Source organism: Typopeltis vanoorti, chromosome 6 (assembly GCF_054136105.1).
Source record: "Typopeltis vanoorti isolate ZY-2024b chromosome 6, IOZ_Tvanoo_1.0, whole genome shotgun sequence".
In the NCBI taxonomy this organism is placed as follows: domain Eukaryota; kingdom Metazoa; phylum Arthropoda; class Arachnida; order Uropygi; family Thelyphonidae; genus Typopeltis; species Typopeltis vanoorti.
The window spans coordinates 1568724-1591532 of NC_143554.1; the positions used below are offsets into that span (position 1 = coordinate 1568724).

The 22809-nt window shown below is 35.6% G+C and overlaps 1 protein-coding gene across 1 annotated transcript in view; it reads left to right on the forward strand.

Moving 5' to 3' along the window:
* The window catches only part of PAN2 (PAN2-PAN3 deadenylation complex catalytic subunit PAN2), a 717374-nt gene that overhangs the window by 49693 nt on the left and 644872 nt on the right, over positions 1 to 22809 (forward strand). The window contains exon 3 of the mRNA XM_090393913.1: positions 12417 to 12586. Within this exon, the coding sequence (XP_090250039.1) occupies positions 12417 to 12586 (170 nt within the window). The remainder of the gene's footprint in view (positions 1 to 12416; positions 12587 to 22809) is intronic.

Genomic DNA, 22809 nt, shown 5'->3' on the forward strand with positions numbered 1-22809 from the left:
TCTTCTTTTACAGAGGAGAGACCCTCTTTATTGTGTGAGATGATTGTCAGGGTTGATTCCCTTAAGGGCCGTTGAGTTTTAGTCATTGTGTCCCTGATAGTTGCACTATAAAACTGTAGAAAACTATAGAAAACTGTATTGTACTATGCTATACTGTAGATCGCTGGTAGCAGAATTCACGTTTTGTTTACAAGCCGTGAATTCTGCTGCCAGTGGGATTGACAGGGGTTGCGATGTGAACGCTTCTGCTAAAGCCCCTATAATGATGGTGATATTGGGGATATACACCATGTTCCTAGTTGGCAGAGAAAGCAGTGCCTATAATTGTAAATACAGTGAAACCTCAGTTATCGAACATAATTTGTTCCTAATGGCTGTTCGGAAACCGATTTGTTTGAAAATCATTTTCCCATAAGGATTAATGTAAAATGGATTAATTCGTTCCTGAACCCCAGATGATTGGTTATTTAAACTTTATAACTTTTTTACTTCATGCATAAAATCGTATACAAAAGCAATGAAAATGCATAGATTGTTACACAAAAAGAATAAACACGATAAATAAATAAAATATAGACAAAAATTGATCGCCTCTTTATTTTTGAGTTTTGTACAGATCGTTGATTTTGCCATACCGAACTGCATAGCAAGATCCGAGAACGGCATTTTCATGTTTGGATATGATTTCTTTTTAATCTCTATCGTGGTTCTAACAACTTTTCTTTTTGCTTTGCTGCTATCACTATCCTTCTTCGGCACTGCGGTGGCTTATTTAATAATAATTTATAAAAAAAAAAAAAACCCACAAAATACAAAGAAAATCAAGAAAAGGCATTGCAAATTCAAGAATGTGAATGAGTTTAAGGGGAATGAATTTAAGGGGATATTGTGTGAATAATGGTTAGTATGCGATGTTGGGTCTCCCTCGATGAGTCTTTTGACTCCATGGAGGCACCTTATAATAATAATAAACAATAGGTGTTTTAAATTAATTAATTCTCCAGAAATTCCAGCACGTGTCTGCACTGAGCAGAGACTATGTTGTAACTGATGCTCTCCCGCCGTAATCTCAGCCTGCGGAGAACATGGTTGCTGGTTTGCCTGTTTGAGAACCGAGATTCTTTTCGGAAACCGGTGTGTTTTTAGTCCGGAAAATATGTTCGGGAACCGATTTGTTTGAGATGAGTCATTCAACCGCTGAGGTCCCATTGTATATAAATATAAGCACCCAGGATTCAGAGAGGTCATCACCCTGCATTTGGGGGTGACATATCAGGATATCCAAGTTTCCTTTCTGTGAGAAAGGGGTCAAAATCTCCAAAGTGTATGAGGACACAGTACTGGAACCTATGGTATGGTCCCTGAACAGCCTTATTTCACAGTAGGCAGTGGACTTTCCTACAGGACTCAGCCTCTGCACACAAGGCAAGGACCAAACTATAGTTGTTGGAGGTGAATGTTTCCAACTACATATCACTCTGTGGCAGCAGCAGTGATGGTGTGTCCATTGGATGATGTGCTTGCTGCCATCAGTATGTGCCCTCATAGACTTCGGGTGCGCATGAAGGCAGAAGGGGGGAACATTTTGAACATGAATGCTGCTGTGCACATTTACTGATAGATTAAAGGCTTATGCACTGTGCAGGTAGTAACAGTATTTATGGTTAGACTGGGTCTATATTGTTTGTATGGCACTATGCATAGCAGAACAGTGGCAGCCAAGATGTCTTTGTTGGGCAAGCTAAATTTGCAAAATTTTGTCCAGTGTAAAATTGGTGAGATGTATTCATAAAAGTTAAAAGATTTGTGGAAGGAAAGCAAAATTGGTGATCAGCTGTGTAATAAATGTTTTCGGTGAATGTGAAGAGAACGAATTATGTGATAGTGGAGTAGAGAGTATTGATAGAAGATAGGAAAATGTAAATATCAGTGATAACAGTGAAAGTGTAGTAGTGGAAGTTTGGGAGAATGTAGAAGACCAGAATAAAGAAATCACACACTTGCATGTAGTCCTTCACAGGACAAAGCACAAGATTGGAAGGCTGCAGAAATAGCAGGAGATCAGTTGAACTGAGAACAGAAAAAAGCAAGAGTCCTGAAGCCAAAAAAAAGAAAATTGTAAGAATCAGAGAAAGCGTAAGCAGATAATTTTTTATGGTGATTCTATGATAAGCAGAGTATATCATGAAAGCACTACAAAATCTTGTTTCTCTGGTGTGAAAATTAATAATATTAGTAATGCTGTCAGAATTCAGAAATGGAAGATGAAAGAATTGATTGTTTTTGGCTCAACCAATACCTGACAGGTGAGAATTATTGTATGAGGAATACAATATGAGAAATATGTGAAAGAGTTATTGGGAGAAGTGTAAAAGAAGAATGAGAGAGAGAAGTTTGTGCAGTCTGCTGCCATGCTATGACAGAGGCAAACTGAGGAGGAGGATGATAGCTACTGAATCAACTTACAGGTTATGCAGAAGGAAGGTGTAGAGTTTGTGGACCTATTGCCTGAGTTTGATGGATGGAAAGATTTGTACAGTGCTGACAGATTCAGTGTTAGGTTTCTAGAGAGAGAGAGAGAGAGCTTTGTTTACTGAGAGTGTGGAAGCGCAAAGCCAGGAAAACTAAAGAAATTAGGGTGGATGCAAATGAGTATGTATGAAGACACCCATAAAGCAAATGAGTGTGTGAATGAACAAACATGCAGAATCTGTTCTCTCAGGTGACAATATTGAATGAGGTACTCAATTTAGGATGTAAAGATGGTTGGGAGCCTAAGGGGATACTACAGTTTCTATATACTACTGGTAGAAGTTTCAGGCATAAGAGGAAGGAGTTTGGGCATTGATTAGTGCAACCTCTACAAAAGTTGTAGGTGTTAGTGAGATTTGACTAACTGCAGATGGAAATAGTAAATCCACCATATTCTACCCCTGTAGTTACAGGGGTAGAATATGGTGGATTTACTATTTTCAGGGAGGATAGAGTATATAGGACAGGGTGAGTTAGGGCTGTTGATAGCAGATCAGTTTCAGACAAGAGTCAGTCTGACAGATGAGTTCTTTTGAGTCTGATGTGAGATTGAGGCCAATAGGACAAAACATAAAATTTGTTACTGCTATAGGACAGGGGTTGCCATAGATGATGTGGAAGATATGCATCAACAGATTACTGCAATGTGAGTGCAGGTGGAGTAATTGTTATGTGGGACTTCAACTTTGGAGACAAATTGAAAGGAGGAAAGATCATGTCAAAAGATGGAAATGGAATTTATCCACTTATTGAGAGATAATCATTGGTAGCAGAATGTGACGAAGCAGACTATGGATACGATAGTGTTGGATCTTGTTATATGATCAGAGGACCTGTCCATAACTAAGGTGGTGACTGCCTACAATTGGGAAGAGTGATCATGTGGTCTTGACTTGGAAGGTAACAAAACAATGGGTAATTCCAGTTTAGAAGGATATATGAGGAATTATAAGGCAGGTGATTATGCTACACTTAGGAGGCAGCTTGGGAAGGATGTTCACAGAACATGCAGTACAGGCAAGGAGTATCTGGAGGAAGCAGCACTATCACACCATATACTCAAAGTTAGGAGGGTAAATTGTATAGGAGTTAGATTGATGAGTAGTATCATCTAGCATGAGGCTGCAAAATACAGAGAATAGTGACCAGCTAACTCATAAACAGTACAAGTATTAGGCAAGAAAAGTGACCAGCATGGTAAGGAAGGCAAAATCAGATTATGAGAAGACATTTGCCAAGCAGGTGAAAAGAAATCCCAAAGAGTTTTTTTTTTTTTCCCCCCACTCTGTGGCAACTAAGAGGAAGAATGACTATGGAAGAATAACTTTAATGAGTGTAGATGGCAGAGAGGTAATAGAGGCAGATGAAATTGTTGAGCTAAATGACCATTTTGCAAAGGTATATCATCCAAGTGATGATATTATGGTAGAGGTGACAGATACTAATGTGAGGACAGAGGTTGATAAATTGGAGGTACTTAGAATAATACAGGATCTGAATACAAATACAGCTGTAGGATTGGATGGGATATCAGCTTGCAATTTAAGAAGAATGTTCAAGTGAACAGGAGATGCTTTTGATTATTAATTTAAGTCTCAGATCTAGTAGAGGTTCAAGAGAGTGGAAGGAGGGCAAAATAATTCCCTTGCATAAAGGAGGATTGAAATCTGTAGTAACAAATTATAGACCAATTGGAATCTCAGGTATGGTGGTAAAAGTCTTGGAAAAGTTGGTCAAAAAGAGAATTCAGGAATGCGTGGATAAAAATATGCTACTCTGTGAGGGGGCAGCATGGCTTTTGAGATGGATTGGTCATGCCTTAGTAATCTGCTAACTCTTTTATCATAAAGTGACAGCTAAGTTGGATAAAGGGAATTGCTACATGATGAAACTTTCATATCCATCCCCATCCTGTTGAATGGGGATGGATATGAAACTGGTGATACAGATAAAAGAAGGCTGATGGACAGATGCCAGAAAGTAGTATATTGAAGAGCAGAATCAGGAGAAGCAGGTGACTAGTAGTGTGAGGCAGGGTAATAGTTAATCAAGTTTATGTGGAGAGGTTGCAGGATGACTTAAATAGGCTGAATAATATGGGCAAAACTTAATGGATATCAATTAATGTGGAAAATTGTAAAGTTATGTGTTTTGGGATACAAAGATTGCAGGCTGTATATCATGATGGAATTGTACTCCAAGAAATTGGTGAAGCCAGGAATTTAGAGATAGTAATAGTAGATAGGAAGTTGAAGTTTAGAGGGTATATTGCTGAAGTAGCTAGGATTGCTCACTGGATTACTTGATTATTGAAGAGCATTCCAACAAGTAAAGATAAGGGAGTTATCATTCCTCTTTATAAAACCTTGACAGCATGTTGTATTAAGGCTTTCAAAAAGGTATGATAGATACTGTAGTGATAATTTGGTTCTCCCACAATAAGTCTTGGGACTCTGTGGAGGTTTCCATGTAATAATAATAATGTAATAATTTTCAAAAGTTTCTATCATGTTGTACCAGCAGAACTAATCTCAGGTGGTATGAGCACTTAAACAGAATGAGAGAGAAAGAGATTAGCAAAACAAGTGTTCTCTGCCAGGTTGGCATGAAAAAGACCCATGGGAAGACCTAGATATAGGTGGATTGATACAGTAAAAAGTGCCTTAGAAGACAAAAATATAAGATCTGATAATGTTGGAGTCTTCACAGATAACAGATTGATTTGGAGGAAAATTATTGATAGGAAGTTAGTAATGATGTAAGTTCTTCATGTACTGCTATCTTAATATCATGTACACCCTTTGAGGGTACATGTCAGAAATTTGAGGATGATGATAATTTTCAAAATATCACTTTCGATTCAGGCAGAAATTTAGCACAGAACATGCTTTTATGAACTGTGCATGCAAAATACATTTGTATAGTTTTTGAGGGAAACTTGTGCCATAGTACTATAAATTATCTACATGTAAACACACAGAAAAGTATTATTTATTAAATATACTGCCAAATATTTCAGTTTGAAATTAACAAACTATCATTAGTGGCTTAAACAAGTTTTTTACAAGGTAGAATGCAAACAATTGATTTATTCAAAATAGTATGAGCTGTGCGATGTTAAATTGCTAATAGCGTTATGCTTTCACTGAAGAAGAAGTTAATCATAAAAGTGTACAATAAATTGCATAAATAATTATATAATTTATATTATCATACAAAAACTTAATTTATATTTCTGACAAGAATAGGCAGTCAGTCTGATTCAAGTTGGAGTGGTGAAGTAAGGCCTCAGCACTCTTTAAATGGGCGTTTGAATTTATACGGACATCTGCTTAGAAGTCGAGTGTTAGACCAGAGAACGTTATGGTCTGACTCTATTCTGTGCATGTTGTGCCAATCCAGACTTATGAGATTTGTTGCAAAGAATATAAGATTGATGTTCTTGTATTCTTTTTTCTATTGAACATCTGGTTTATCCAAAGTAGGGAAGCTGGCATTCACATGGAACTTGGTACACACACCAGGAAGAGACATACAAGGATAGTCAAAAGTTCTCGGCCTTGACCATAGATCACAATACTATTGGCCTGATTTTTTTTCTAAGTTGCTACATCTGTCATAAGCATCCATGTGAAATTACAAGTCTTTTATCAAGTAGTTTTTTATGGAGCTGTCTAAACACTAATGTTGATGACTAAACAGATCATTAGATAGATATAGTATCCAGATGGTTTCTTAAGAACTTCTGTCTTTGTAAATATCATTATTGGCCTTAATGTGTTATTCAGATCAAACTTCCCTGTATTTTTCTCTCCATCATTTACAGAAAGAACTCTCTACTATACATCATGAAAATTATGGACACAACTACAGCATTAGAGAAAAAGTTTAGTTTAATATAAACCAAAATAAACACTCAATGTTTTGATCTTCACATTAAGATCATCATCTGGAGTATACACATATATACAGAGAAACAAGTTGCACTACAATTTACATGGTATGCTAAAGTTACTGATCAACTGTTAAAACTATTGGCCTGACCTCTGGTGCCATCCAAAGAATTGGGATGGCACACATTCAGCCCACTTAGTTTTTCTAGCAAAACCTGACTTTAGGACTCTAATCAATTTTCATCTTTTATTGACCACTATCCATACTGGTTTATAAGTAATTTTTTTAAAGTAATTTTAAGTAATTTACAGGTCCAATATCTAATTTAATGCAATCTCCAAGTAATTTTTTTAAGTAATTATAATCTCTTCACAGGTCCAATGATTTTCTTAGCAAATTCTCTTCCTCCAATTTACCCTGTCTCTTGCTTCCTTCTTCATTTCTTGATATCCTTGTGTGTTCATTATATCATCAAGCATCATTAGTCATCTCCTTCTTGGTCACTTTCTTTCTATCATTCTTTTCAGTAGGCTGTCTTCTCTTAATACATGCTCTTTCCAGTTATGCTTTCTTTGTCTTATGGTCTTTAGTAAATTCCTTTCTTCTCCAACTCCTTGTAATACTTCTTCATTGGTAATTCTTTCAGTCCACTTTATTTTCTCCATTCTTCTCCATAACCACATTTCAAATGCATCCAACACTTTAGCTTTTTCCCAATTGTCCATATTTCTGACCCATATAGGGTCATATTCCAAATATAACACTTAATAAGCCTTTTCTTTAAATTTTTATTCATTTTATTAATAAACAAATTTTTCTTGCTATAAAATGCATATTTTCCTTTGTTAATTCTTTCTTTTAGTATGATATTATAAATTAAGTTTTTGTATGATAATATAAATTATATAATTATTTATGCAATTTATTTTAAACTTTTATGATTAACCTTTTTTTTCAGTGAAAGCATACTGCTATTAGCAAATTAACATCATGTGGCTCATACTGCAGTGGTATCTCGCTAATCCGAAACTCTTTAGTCCGAACCCTCCAGTAATCCGAACTGCGGTTTGAAAGACAAAAAGTTTTATTTATTACGTATTATTTTGTGTACTATTATTTTTATTTAATAATTATTATTTTAACTATTATTATTTATTTTATTATTATTACAGTACAGTATAACTATGGTGATACACAAAAAGAGGAAATTCAAAACATGCATAATTTGGTTAAAAATATAAATCCAAATGTTGTAATTTCACAGATATTATGGAATGGATTACAGGTAGAACCGAAAGTGAATTCGGAATCAAATCAGATGCTGAAATCATAAATATGACGCTGCAGAATGAATTAGAAGACAATGATGATAAAGAACTCGAAAAAAAAAAAAAAAAAAAAAGTAAAACATGAAGAGGCAGTTGACAGTTTTAATGTGTATATAGAATGGGCTGATATCAAAATTGGAGATGTTAATGCTTTATGCTTTATGCGGATGATGTTATACTTCTAAATAAATCCGCTACAAGTCTGCAAGATTCTCTGACTAAATTGAATAGCTGTTGTAATAGATATGGTATGAAGGTCAGCAATAAAAAGACAAAGACAATGAAAATAGGCAGAATCATTGAAAATGTCAACTGTGTTGTGAATGGAGAACCTGTGGAACAAGTAAAACATTTCAGCTACTTAGGCACAATTTTTACTGAAGATGGTAAACTAAATATAGAAATAGACAACAGAATCAGTAAAGCTGGTATCGTGGGAAGTCAATTGAATAAATTCATATGGAATAAGAAAGAAATTAGTCGGAACATTAAATTAGCTGTATACAAGACTGTGTTCAAACCAATTTTAACTTATGGATCTGAGAGCTGGGTCAGAAGTAAAACACTTGACCAAAGACTAGAGACCGCAGATATGAGAGTCCTGAGAAAGATTAGAGGCATGAACAGATGGCATCAATTGCAATATCATATTAAAAATGAGGATATTAGGAAAGAACTTGACATTGTCAGCATCCAGGAATGCGTTAGCAGAGCTAATCTCAGATGGTATGGTCACTTAAATAGAATGGGAGAGGAAAGATTAGCAAAACAAGTGTTCTCTGCCAGGTTGGCAGGAAAACGACCCAGAGGAAGACCAAGATATAGGTGGATTGATACGGTACAAAGTGCCTTAGACGATAGAAATATAAGATCTGATAATGTTGGAGTCTTGACAAGTAACAGACTGATTTGGAGGAAAATTGTAGATAGGAAGTTAGTAATGATGTAATTTTTTCATGTAGTACTGTCATATCCTGTACACCCCTTGAGGGTACATGGCAGGAATTTGATGATGATGATGATGATGATGATAGAATGGGCTAAGTAGAATGATATGCCAGTCCACAAAATTTTATTGCTAATGCAGCTCTGAGAAGAAGCATTCAAAAAAAGTTACCTTCCAAGAAGCAAAAGAAAATCAGTAATTTTTTTACAAAGAAATAAAAAAAACTTTTTTTTGTATTATTTGTGAAACTTTTTTTTGTGTGTTGTGTACAAGAAAGTGATATTTTTTACTCAAATTAAGTTATGTATTGAAGAATGCAATTTTATTAAATCAGAATCCTCAACAATACAGGTACATACAAATTAAATTTTTTACTAAAATAAATTTGTGTACTGTATTATTTTTTTTAAGTTTTACATTACAGTACAGTAGCTTTTTTTCTATCGGTTACTTCATTTATTTATAGAATTAAATTGATGTACCATTACAATCTGATTATTTTTGTCTTTAATGCTAGTTATTGTTGTCTCTTGGGAGGAATTTGCTAATCCGAACTTTCGAGCATGGTTTTTATTAGTTCGAATTAGCCAGATACTACTATATTTTGAATGAATCAATTATTTGCATTCTACCTTGTAAAAAAAAAACTGTTGTTTATGCCTCCGATAATAGTTTGTTAATTTCAAACTGAAATATTTGGCAGTATATTTAATAAATAATACTTGTGTTTATATGTAGATAATTTATACACAGTTTATACCTCTAGATCAGTGGTCTGCAACTGTTTTAATATGAAGGGCACAATACTGCGGACGCCATGGCGCTTGCAGGCTCTGCATTGCCGTCTCCTCCTGATTTAAATAATTAAACTTAAAATTACAATTGGCATGAATGGTTTTCAAATGTCTTTCCATATTACTTTTTTTTAGAAATAGCCACACTATTATTGCATAAAAAAAAATACATTTGCCATTATGATTGATAAAGCAAGGCGCTCACATCTGATCTGACAGTTACATGCTAATTGTTAACATGAATATTCTTTGACAGTGAAATGCCTGTGTCATGAGCCCTTCGTAATTTTCAAATTTTATATTGCGCTCTTCATATTAAAAAGGTTGCTAGCCTCTGCAAGATGTGCTTTCCATTTATGGAAAATACTAAGGAAAGAGGTCTGGAGCTTGCTCCACCTTTACTACGATTTTCAAATTTTGAAAATTTTCAAATTTTATATTACACTCTTCATATTAAAAAGGTTGCTGGCCTCTGCAAGATGTGCTTTACATTTATGGAAAATACTAAGGAAAAAAGTCTGGAGCTTGCTCCATCTTTACTACGAATTGCCCATAAGGCACTACCTATGCTTGCATCTGCTGAAACTTTTAGTTTCTATACATTTGGCACGAAACTCTTGTAGTTTCTATATTCGGCTATGAAATGATGTTGAATTCAATATTCACTTAATTTGTACCATCATGTATTATATTTGCAGTGTTTTTTCTTTATGTTTTCTTGCATTTTAGCACATACTAGTAATGAATGTATCTCTCAATATACTGCGATCTATGCTGCAAAATTGCAGTTGCGAGCTCCAAAGCAGTTTACAATAATTTCTCTGAGGGCATACTAAAAATTCACTGTGGGCGCCATGGCACCCGCAGGCACTGCATTGCTGACCTCTGCTCTAGATGATCATAAAGTAACATCAGCAGTATTTTCTGTTCTACACAAATTGTAAAAATAAACAGCGGTTATTTCAGTTTCAAAATGTTAGGTTGTGCTTAGGTTATTTATAGTATTAATGATTTTGACTTCTTCAAATTTTAAACTAAGCAGTATAATAACTGCTTTGTTTATACGATGATATGATGTTTTGGCTAATTTCTCTCTTATTCCATATACATTTATTCAACTGGCTCCCCGCCATACCAGCTTTGCTGATTCTGTTTCTGTTTCCTTATTTAATTTGTCATCTTCACTAAAAACTGTGCCTAAATAGCTGAAATTTTTACTTGTGCTGTAAGTTTTCCATTGAAAATGCAGTTTAAATTTTCTGTTTTCTTACCTATTTTCTTAGTTTTGGTCTTTTTATTGCTGATTTTCATGCCAAATTTGCTACAACTGTTATTCAATTTAGTTAGAGAATCCTGGAGACTTGCACTGGATGTGTTTAGGAGTATAACATCATCTGCATAAAGCAGAGAGCTAAGTTTTGATATCCCTGATTTTAATATCAGATTTAATGTCACTTTCTTTCATAAAATGTTATCCATGTAGATGATGAATAAGAGTGAAGATAGCATGCACTCTGTCTAGTCCTACACTTGTTTTACATCACACCATCTTCATGCATTTCCTTCATTTCTGACTTATAGTTTAAATATAGATGGTGTATTGCTCTGTATAATGTTCCATTTACTTCATATAATTTTGCTGATTTTGAAAAGCATCTTGTCATGCATTTTCCAGATCTACAAAAAAAGTGCAAACCCTTGTTATATTCCAATTTGACCTGAACTTGGCTTGTTTTCCTGTTTCTCTTCCATCAGTTTTTTTAACCTCCTTTCCAGTATGCTTGCAGAAATCTTACCTGCCTGTGAGAATTACAGAAGAAATTACCTGACTTGTTTCCTCTGTATATTCACATTCAGCTTTATTCAGCTTTCTATAGATGGGTACTATGAGAGCTTATTCCAGAAGAGATGGTCAGATTCCAGATGATTGAAGCAATCATCTCTTAGAATTTGACCTTCTGACTCAATCCTCTGAATTATGCAGTGTAGCCACTTCGTAACTTTTGTGCATAATTTTAATATATATAAAAAAGAAACGATCTTGGGGCTTCTTTTACTTTTGATAATGCTTAACAGTCGAGCCTAGATCTGTGTTTGTGTGCTAATACTTACCCTTTGCCTTTTCTGGTGTACAAGCAGATCATTTCCATCCTTGGCTTCTAAAAGAACTTGTCATCTGTTTTTGTTAAAGATGATACCTTTCTGATTTTGTTAAAGATGCTATCTTTCATAATCTCAAGCTAGGCAAATCCTAAATCCACTTTACCTTGGAATACCTCTCTAACATTTGGGATGGCATGCTCAAAACCGCTTAAAATTGTTGATACTTCAGAAAAGAACAGTTCGTCTAATTGACAATATCTTTCTCTCTCTCCCCCCCTCCCCCCAGACTCTAGCCACCAGTGATCAGCATTTTGTCTTTTCTTTCATTTCTCTGAGCTCTGTTCTACAAATACTTCATTTTCTCTTCCAGCTTAATCAGTTGAATTGGCAAAGGGAGTCAGTTGAAATTGTGTTATGAACTGGAAAAATGTGTTGCTGGATCTTGCGAGTATATTACATAAGCATGCAGTTATTATTCTGTACCTTGTAGCTGTTTTCTTTGAAAGAAACATTTGGGTGGACTCTAATTGAATTGAAAGTACAGCAACTTTCACTAAGGATTACAGGAATAGAGCTCTTTCTTTAAAACAACAGTGTACCTATGGATGTGCTTTGGTTAGGACTTTTTTGTAGTTGGTTAATGTGAATGTGTTGGTTATAAACTTTTGCTGTAGTGTCAACCTGTAATTACTGTGTAATATTAAAGTTTGCTCACCTTTATGTGCAAAGGAAAATAGTGCTAGCTTGTTAAAAAGAATTACCACATTTACAAATTCTATGTTGGAATATTATCTGACATATTAATTTGCTTATTTATAGGGACATGTGACATCATATTATACCTCAGCTCTTCAGAAGTACACATCCTTCCAAGTTCATGCTACAGATGAGGTGCGGGAGCTTCTGGCAGTATCAGCTGGAATTTTATCGCTTACTAGTAATTCTTTGCATCTCTCCTCTAGACGTGGACCTACAGTTTTTGTACATAGGTAAATGCTGAAGTTTTATTTGTAAATTTTGTACAAGATATTTTATAATTTCTAAAGATTTCATGCAGTCATGTATAAATTTGCTTTGTTTCTTTTAACGAACTGTTCAGCCTTCACAAGAAAATGGGTTTTCATTTTCCAACAGAATGAACATCCATTTAGCTTTTGTTGAGGTAGGTACATGACCAAACAATGTTCCTGCAGACTAAATAAATGCCAGTATACATTAAGATGAAAAGCCAAACGGCTTTTTTTTCTGGCAAGGTTGATATAAGTTAAGGGGATAAAAATCCAATCCCTTATTGTTTTTCAGCCAGTAAGCGAAACTAAGATCGAAAACTACGATCTGTAACGTTTCATGCCGACGAACTGTCAGCATATCCAAGCGTAAGTGACCACTTGGTAGTGCCACGCCACGGCGACTCGTTGCAAAGGTGGAGCAAGATCCCTCACTGTTCTTGATATTTTCTCATAATGTAAAACACACAACTCTTAAGAGATGTAGTACTGTTTTACATTATGAGGAGAGGTCACTACCCAGACCGGTTTCAACCTTTTTTGAGGTCTCATCAGTGAGTAGCTAGACCTAGAATATCAGAGTTTAAGTGAAGAAAACTTGCATACTTTTGCTATACGATTGCCCAAAAGGTGTGTCACTATATTATATTATAACATAGTATAACTAAGCTGAAAAGCCAAACGGCTATTTTTTTCTGGCGAGGTTAACTCTGATATTCTAGGTCTAGCTACTCACTGATGAGACCTCAAAAAAGGTTGAAACCGGTCTGGGTAGTGACCTCTCCTCATAATGTAAAACAGTACTACATCTTTTAAGAGCTGTGTGTTTTACATTATGAGAAAATATCAAGAACAGTGAGGGATCTTGCTCCACCTTTGCAACGAGTTGCCGTGGCGTGGCACTACCAAGTGGTCACTTACGCTTGGATACGCTGACAGTTCTTCGGCATGAAACGTTACAGATCGTAGATCGAAACGTTTTCGATCTTAGTTTCACTTACTGGCTGAAAAACAATAAGGGATTATTATCCCCTTAACTTATGCCAGTATACATTATATTAAAAAATTATGGTGACAACTATGATGTTAGAATAATAACTTTAAATTAAAAATAAAAGGTACTCAATGTTTAGACCATTATGCTATGTGGAGGTATAAGAGGTTACGCTGCATAATTCAGCAAGTCTGGTTTTATTTCCCTTTTTTTTTTTTAGATGGCTGCTGTGAGAGCTAAGAGTGTTCACAGCAACCATCTGTAAAAAGGGAAATAAAACAATGTGAGAATTAGAGGAATTTCTCTAGTAAGTGCTACTAGTTAGATTAATGCAAGTATACTAGAGAACAGGCCATCACAAATAGTGGAAGAGTAAGTTGGAGAAGAACAAGCTGGGTTCAAGGCAAATAGGAATTGGCAGGACAAAATTTTCACTTTAAGACAAATAGTTCAAAAATCATAGGAACATAAAAAAAAATTTATATTTAAGTTATGTAGAGCTGAAAAAAATATGACAAATTTCTAAGAAAAAAGTTGTTCAAACATTACAGTCATATGGTATAAATGGACATCATAGCTAGTAGTATATAGTCTATATTTAAGTTGTAAGTTAGCAATTATAATTGAAGGATATCAGAATGGTGTGATGTTAAATCAGATATAAGACAAGGATGTGTGTGCTATTTGTCGCTGATGCTCATCTATGTGGATATGTTATGAAAGAAAGTGGCATTAAACCCGATATTGAAATTAGAGATGTTTATCTCAATTCTTTACTTTATGTAGATCATACCTACATATTTACTTTATGTAGGTATGATCTTAAATAAATCCGATACATGTATGCAGAATTCCTTAATTAAATTGAATAACTACTATAACAAATTTGGTATGAAAATTAGCAATAAAAACAGCAACTATGTAGGGCTATTGTGAAAACAGCAGCTATATCCTCAATGGAGGAACTGTAGAACAAGTAAAATATTTCAGCTAATTTGGCACAATTTTTAGTGAATCTTGCAAATTAAATGGAAAAAAAAAACAAAAAAAAAAGAAAAAGAAAACAGAATTAAGCAAAGCTGAAATTGCAGGGAGTTAAATGAATAAATTTATATGGAATAAGAAAGAAATTAGTCAAAGCACCGAAAAAAGACAATGTTCAAACCAATTTTAACAAATATGAGAGTTGGGTTAGAAATAGAATCATTAATCAAAGACAATTAATCCAGATACAAGAGTTGCAAAAAATTAGCAAAGTGAACAGTTGACATCAATGGCAGAATCATATTAAAATACGAAGATATTACAAAGGAACTCTACATTCTTAGCATTCAGGAATGAAGTGTCAGTATTGCTAATGTCAGATGGTATGGTCATTTAAGAGACTTAAAAAAAGACACACAGGTAGCTCAAGACCTTGCTGGATTGATGCAGTTATAAGCACCATAGAAGGCCAAAATATATGACAATTTTGGAGTCCTCACAGATAAGACTAATTTTGAGAAAAATTATTGATAGGAGGTAGAATGACTTGCCATCTCCTTGAGTGTTGCATGCTAGTTTCTTGGCTAAGTAATAATTATGCCACATAAATAACACAGACACTTTCATGACATGCCTTTTCTGGATAAGCATTTAATATATTTCCTTTGTCTTTCCTTCGGTGTCTACTGTAAACCTACGTACAGACCTTTTCATACATGTAGACTCATCACTATCGAACACAAAAACTAGGTGTTAGTAGCAATCACAAAAATAGAGCCTTAACAACTTGCTCCAGTTTGAGGTATCAAATTGCCTCTCAAATCACCTTGCCTCCTCCTCCTCCTCCTCCAAACAGGTATGATATTATAAAAATTCTGGTTCATGGGGTTAAATTGATTTGCTCAGATACCACTGCATTCATTGTTAAACTCAACTACACACAAACATCTTTTTAGCTGGTGAACTCTTGATGAGAATTCTGTTGACTGGTTTCAACCTTTATTGAGGTCTGATCAGTGGGAGCCAGACCCACATTATTATTACAATACTTTAGATTAGAGATAGTTGTTGGAAGTTTTTCCACTTGGTAGTACTATAAATTAAAGATATGAAGAAATTATATACATGGTTTAAACCTTTATTCAAGTGAAAGCAAACAAAGTTTGCACCTGAAGTATTTTAAGGACTGGGACAACTTGGATGTAGAAGCTAATGACGTTAATAATAAGGTGTGACACCTTTTGGTTACTCATCTATGAAAATATGACTTCTGATTTACTTCAACTTTAGTATCACCTCTGGGTCTGGCTCCCACTAATGAGACCTCAATGAAGGTCGAAACTGGTCTGGGTAGTGATCCTTTCCATAATGCATAGCATTATAAATGTCTGTAAGGGGATATGCTTTGCATTATGGGATACTAAGGCAAGTAATGTGAATTAATTAGCATCTATATACAAGTTGCTCTGTCCAGAAAATATTTCAGGTGCAAACTTTGTTTGCTTACACTTGGATAAAGGATTAAACCAAGAATATAATTTCTTAGCATCTTTAATTTATAAACCACCTTGAGGGTACATGTCAGGAATTTGATGATGATATAATGATTTGCCTTTATATGCTTACTAGATGAGTTATGTATATAATCCAGTAAATAGTATTTGATGTTTTAAATTATTTTGAACATACTTGGAAGAATTGCTGACTTCAGTTATAATAGTTAATGATTGAGGTTTTTTTGAATTCATACTTGAGTCCTCTGAAATCAGTAATAACTTCCATAGGAGACAAACCTAGTTAGCATTTCAACATTTAAATTAGATGATTTGAATACAAGGAAATCATCACAGGAAATCAAGGAATTGCCCGCTAGAGGGCCAGACGGATGGTTGTGTTTTCAGAGAGCTCCCGAAAGCTAAGTACAATTTTGAGTAAAAATTAGAATATAGGTTAAAATCATAATGTAATATTGCCTAATTTTGGTAGCTTGTTGTGTCTGTGGGATTTTGGTGTGAATTACGTTATTTAATTTAGTATATAACGTTACGTTTCATTGATTTGAATATGGCTCCAATATGATGTAAGATAATGGCGTCCAAAAATACGACGCATTGTACAAAAACTATAATGTGAGAGAGTTTGTCCAATGTGATGTGTGTGGGATGTATGCATTCCCGAATGAGGCTGGAATTTGGATTGAAAGTGATAGTGGTGGGAGAATGTGTAGAAAGTGTAAGCAAAGTGAGGAGTAGAAGTATGTGTCAGGTAGTGAGATAGTTATGGTTGAAGAAAGCCAGAATTGCCAGAATGTGAGTAAAAATAGTGGCTTGATAGAGAATGGCGATGTACAAGATGGCAATGAGAGCGGTGATCTAAGAAAGAGTGAAAGCAACCATACTGAGAGAGAAAATGGTTTAAATGATAAAAATAATGAGGAATTATTTGTAGGAAGTGAGATCGCTAGGTTGCGTGCAGTGATACAAAATGTGCAGCGGCAATTAGAGCACCTGCAAAACTCTTTCCAGAGTGATTCGGATAACGTAAAAAAACAGTGCAAGAATGAGAGAGTTTCTGAAATGAAGGAAAGAGTGTTGTATGGTGACTCGTTATTAAGAGGGGTGATAGATGGCAGTGTAACTAAATCGTACTTACTGGGTGCGAAATTTAAGAATGTAAGTGAGAGTATTAGAGTGCAAAAACAGAGGGTGAAAAAATTAATAATTGTGGCGGGTACGAATGAATTGAAAGGTGATAAATTTTTTATGAGAGAGGACTTGAAACTATTGTTAAAGGTAGCAAAAGAAAAGAGTGACAGAGTTAGAATGGTTAGTCTGTTGCCACGGTATGACAGAGAGGAGTTTAGGAGGAGGGCCATAATTGCAAATGACATTATGCGTAGGTTTTGCAGCCGGTGTAGTGTGGAATTCGTGGACGTGTGGAATGAGTTTGAAGGGCGAAAGGACTTATACAAGATGGATGGCCTGCATTTGAATGGACTTGGTGTGTGGAGACTGGAAAGAGTGTTGCTGAATGAAGTGAAAATGGATGTGCAAAACCAGGGAAACTAGAACTACCAAGGAGGGGGGGGGAATGGATATGCAGACATCAGTGAGACAGATGAGTGTAAGAATGTATATAATGAACCCAAGCAAGCACTAGGGACAAAAAATGGGAATGGGTCATTTACAATAATGTATCAATATAGGGGTGGGACTAAGGAATCACTGCATTTCATGTATACTAATGCCAGGAGTATTAGGAACAAGAAGGAAGAATTTTTGGCCTTGATTGGCTCTTCCTGGCCACAGGTTATTGGCATTAGTGAAACATGACTGACGGAAGAAGATATAGTTAGTGGGATAGAATGTGTAGGTTATAGTATGTTTAGGAGGGACAGAGAAAATAAAATGGGGGGAGGGGTATTATTGATGATAGCTGATGAACTGCAGCCAAGGAGAATTGAAGTTGTATCGCAGGATAGTGAAAGGAGCTCATTTGAGGCTATTTGGTGTGAGATTGAGACTGGCAGAATAAAATATTCAGTTGGGTGCTGCTATAGACCAGGTGATGGAATAGATGGTGGAGATAGTATGCATAGGGAAATTGATGAAATGAGTGAAAGGAGGGTAATTATTATGGGGGATTTCAACTATGGTAACATTGATTGGAAGGAGGAGAGGACACATGTGAGGAAGGAAAAGGATTTTATTCAATTATTAAGGGATAACTATCTGAGACAGCATGTAATTGAAAATACTAGGGGTGTGAGAGTGCTTGACCTGGTAATAGCATCTGAGAGTTTGACTGTAATGAATATGACCATGTTGCCACCTATTGGTGAGAGTGATCATAAGGTCTTGACCTGGGAGGTGGCTAAAGGTGTGGAATTTTCGATTAAGACAGGGAATATGTGGAATTACCGTGCTGGCAAGTATGACAAGCTTAGGAGATTGCTTGGATCAGTGCCATGGCATGTATAACTGCAAGGGCTGGATGTCGATAGAGCATGGGAAGTGGTCAAGGAGCATTTACAGGAGGTAATGGCTGATTGTATACCTAAGGTCCGAATAGTAAAACAAGTAGGGGTTAAATGGATGAATAACACCATTAAGCTTGAGCTGCAAAAAAAGAAACAACTGTGGAGGGAATTTAAAGAAAGGGGTGACCTGCAGGCACACGAACGGTATAAAGTGCAGGCCAGAAAGGTAACGAGTGTGGTAAAAAAAGCAAAAGCGGATTATGAAAGGAAACTAGCTTTGCAAGCAAAAGAGAATCCAAAACAGTTCTTTCAATATGCTGCAAGCAAGAAAAAAACTGTACATGGCAGAATGATTTTAAGGAATGACGATGGTAAGGAGGTCACTGAATCAGTCGATATAGTGGAGTTACTGAGCGCGCACTTTGCAAAAGCATATCATCCAGGTGGTGACATTGAAAAAATGAAGGAACCATTAGTTTATATGGGAATAGTGATAAATGAAGTGGAGGTGACTAGTCTATTACAGAACCTTAATGTGAACACATCTGTGGGATTGGATGGTATACCCGCACGGGTCTTGCATGAAGCAGCTAAAGAATTATCAGTGCCCTTGACCATGTTGTTTAATCTGAGTCTCAGGTCTGGCTTAGTCCTGAAGGTGTGGAAAGAGGGGAAAACTGTTGCACTGCATAAAGGAGGATCCAAGACTACGGTAGCAAATTACCGACCGATCAGCATATCAGGAGTCATTGTCAAGGTCTTAGAGAAAGTAGTCAAGGGAAAAATACAGGAATGGATTGATGAAAACGAGATACTGTACAGAGGACAGCATGGCTTTGTGAAGGGTAGATCATGCTTCAGTAACTTGCTCAAGTTTTATAACAAGGTGATGGCTGAACTGGATAAGGGAAATGAGTTTACAGCGATATATAAAATCATATGTTATATACTTAATTTGCTCTTCTTATTGCAAAAACATCACTCCATGAAGTAAATAATTTTTTTAGTTTTCTTTTCGTATTTTTAAAAAATTTTTCTTGCTAACAGAGCTTGTACTGACACTTATTGGTTTACAAAGCAAGCATCTTATTCACTCACTCACTCACTCACTCACTCCCACACACACACACACACACACACAGTTGAACTTGGTTATAAGCACCAGGGGAGCAACAATATTTCATTGTTATAACAATTGCTCACTTATCAGTGATGAGTTAAATCTCCCTCTTTTTTTTTTTTTTTAGTAACATGATAAAACAAGATTCAAAAAACAAATGAATATTTAAGAGAAAGAAATAATATAATTACACACCTAGATATTATTTGTATGAATACACTTGTATAAAGTACAATATTTTAACTCCTAAACTGAAGCAGGCAAAATAGCTGTAATCATAATAGTTTATAAAGAGGAGTAACATGGGAGTTTTCCCAGAAATAATATACACAATATTTTAATATTAAACATCATTTATTTGTCCATAATTTTAAAACCATGATATGCTTAATACTTATACATGCAGATTATTTTTCCATAAGTTAAAGATGTGAAGAAATTATATTCTTGCTTTTATCCTTTATCCAAGTGTAAGTAAACAAAGTTTGAGCATGAAGTAACTTCGTAACTGATCTTCTTGTATACAGAGGCTAATGACTTTATATCAGTTGCCTTAGTATTCCATAATGCAAGGCAGATATCCTTAGTCATGCATAATGCTATGCGTTATTGGAAGGGCCTGTACCCAGACCGGTTTCGGCCTTTATCGAGGTCTCATCAGTGGGAGCCAGATCCAGAAGAGAGATCAAGGTTGAAGTAATGCAGAAGTCGTTTATTTCCCATATAGAAGTAGTCAAAAGGTGTCACACCTATTACTAAAATAATCTGGATTAGAGTCAGTTGTTGAATTTTATATATATTTATAAAAATAAATTTAACTGACTAGAACCCGAGAAAGTATAACAAAAAAAACCTTTAATACATCACGACTAGTTTCATCGGTGCTCCAACTTCTTCAGGTGAGAAATAAAAAACATAAGACATAAAAATAACAAGGTAAAAAAACACGAACTTTCCAGCTTAATAAAAAGTAGAATAGTAACAGTCATATTTGAATAGGTGACTGCGTGCTACCGTTGGCATGAGTTGAATGTGTGTGACAGCTAATTTTAGAGCGCCACTACTGGATTACTGCGCTATGGGAATCAGCAAATTGTAGCTTAGATTTGTTGTTCAAATGTGAAGGGTCCAGAACTATTTCTTTTGATTCGATAATGTATTCAAGGTTTTTGTTATACTTTCTCAGGTTCTAGTCATTTAAATTTATTTTTATAAATGTATACATCCCGAGTAAATCCTAATTTCAATAATATATATATTATTGAAATTACTGAAAGTGTTGCAAGTCTAGCTGATCCTGCACATAGTGCAAGACCAAGGCAACTTATAGTATAAGTAGGATAAGCTCTGATCACTAATCTTAATATTTACCCTTAATGCAAAGCACATCTCCTGGAGGAGATGTATGATGCTTTGTATTAAAGGCAAGGGGCTACTACCCAGACTGGTATCGACCTTTATTGAGGTCTCATCAGTGGGAACCAGGCTAGAATATATATTGTTGTTTTATAGCCTTTCAGCTGTTTAGGGGCAGCTATATATATATATATGCCACCATCCAGGGAAATGACTATGACCAAGGTGGTTTCCCGTTGCCTTCCTTGCCATACCATATCCTATGACTGTATCCTGTGTGTTCACGAGGCCAGTTTGCCTGCTTGCGGGATGAAAACCCCCAGCTAAACTGGAAAAAATCCTGCTGTCCATGCACGAGACTGGCTAACTTAGCTATGGTTGAGGAAGATCCTTAAGCTCCTTACATCATCGACGGGAATCAAACCCAGGACACTCCTACCTCAGGCATATGGTTGCAAAGCGCATAGCCACTAGGCTAACCCCATGGACTCTCTATATATATATATAGAGAGAGAGAGAGAGAGACAGACAGACACTAAAGAAGAGGCAAAAAAAAAAAAGGCACTAAAGAAGAGGCAAAAAAAAAAAAAAAGCACTAAAGAAGAGGCAAAAAAATAAGAGGCACTAAAGTCTCACTTGTTTTTCATTCTAAAAAGTTACTGATACAAATTTAAGAGATGGGAGCAATATGCAGCTTTTTTCAGCTCAACTGTTTTGCATCAGTGATTCATAACTTATTTAATTTGACAGGATTACAATTAGAACACCAAAAAAAGCAATTAGAAAAGGATGGTTAACTGACTTATATTTCACTGGATTTCAAATCAGCATCCTCAAAGCAAAATAACATGTTACAGTTTACACACAACGTTGAGTAAGTGAAACAGTTTTAATTGTAACAGACGAAAGATCTAATGTTGAATAAAGAAGTAGTACAGCTGAGTAGGAGTTGAACTTAAAACAGTTTGGCAGATTAATAGTAGTTAAGATTAATAGCAGCCATGGTAGTTAAGGTTAGGAAAATGCTTCATAGCCATTGCTGACTCTAAAAATAGTCTATCTGACCTCTAACGACCTCTATATAATATATCACATCAGTTTTCTTCCATCCGGTCCTGTGTGAAGAGGTGTCCAAAGTGTGGTCTGCCAGTCCCAACTGCCATAATAATGGTAGAGAATATGTTTCTTACATTCTCCAAGAGGGATGTTAACAGATCTTCCTGTCTGTCTATAGGCTCAGTCATGGGAACTTTAACTTTGCGTGCGCCAGGATTTGCTAGAGGATGGAGTTTGTCTTTAGGAGAGGGGATCAGAGTTGCTAATCTGATGTGGTTTGAATGTGGTATGAAGATTGCATTTTATTATTACTTTGGTTATCTTTTTGGATGTACCCTGAATATATGGAATAGAAATAGTAGTATTTTGTTCTTGTGTGTTTAGGGATGGTGAAGTAGGTGGAGGGGGTGGGGGCATGTAGTATTTTATCTATGGTGGGGAAGCTGTAGCCATTGGCCAAGAAAGTATGGGGAAGATACTTGAGTCCTGTAGATAGGGCTGCTTCATTAGAACAAATAGTCCCTGGCTGTGTGTGTGTGTGTGTGTGTGTGTGTGCGCGCTTTTAGGATTCCATACTGTTCGGCTAGTTAGTTATGTGATTGTTTATGTAGCTGTCTTCCTGCATGTGCTGGCTTTTTATAAATGGAAAAGATAGTGAACTATCTGGAAGACAGATGACTAATGTGTCAAGAAAAGACAATCAGTTATTGGATTCT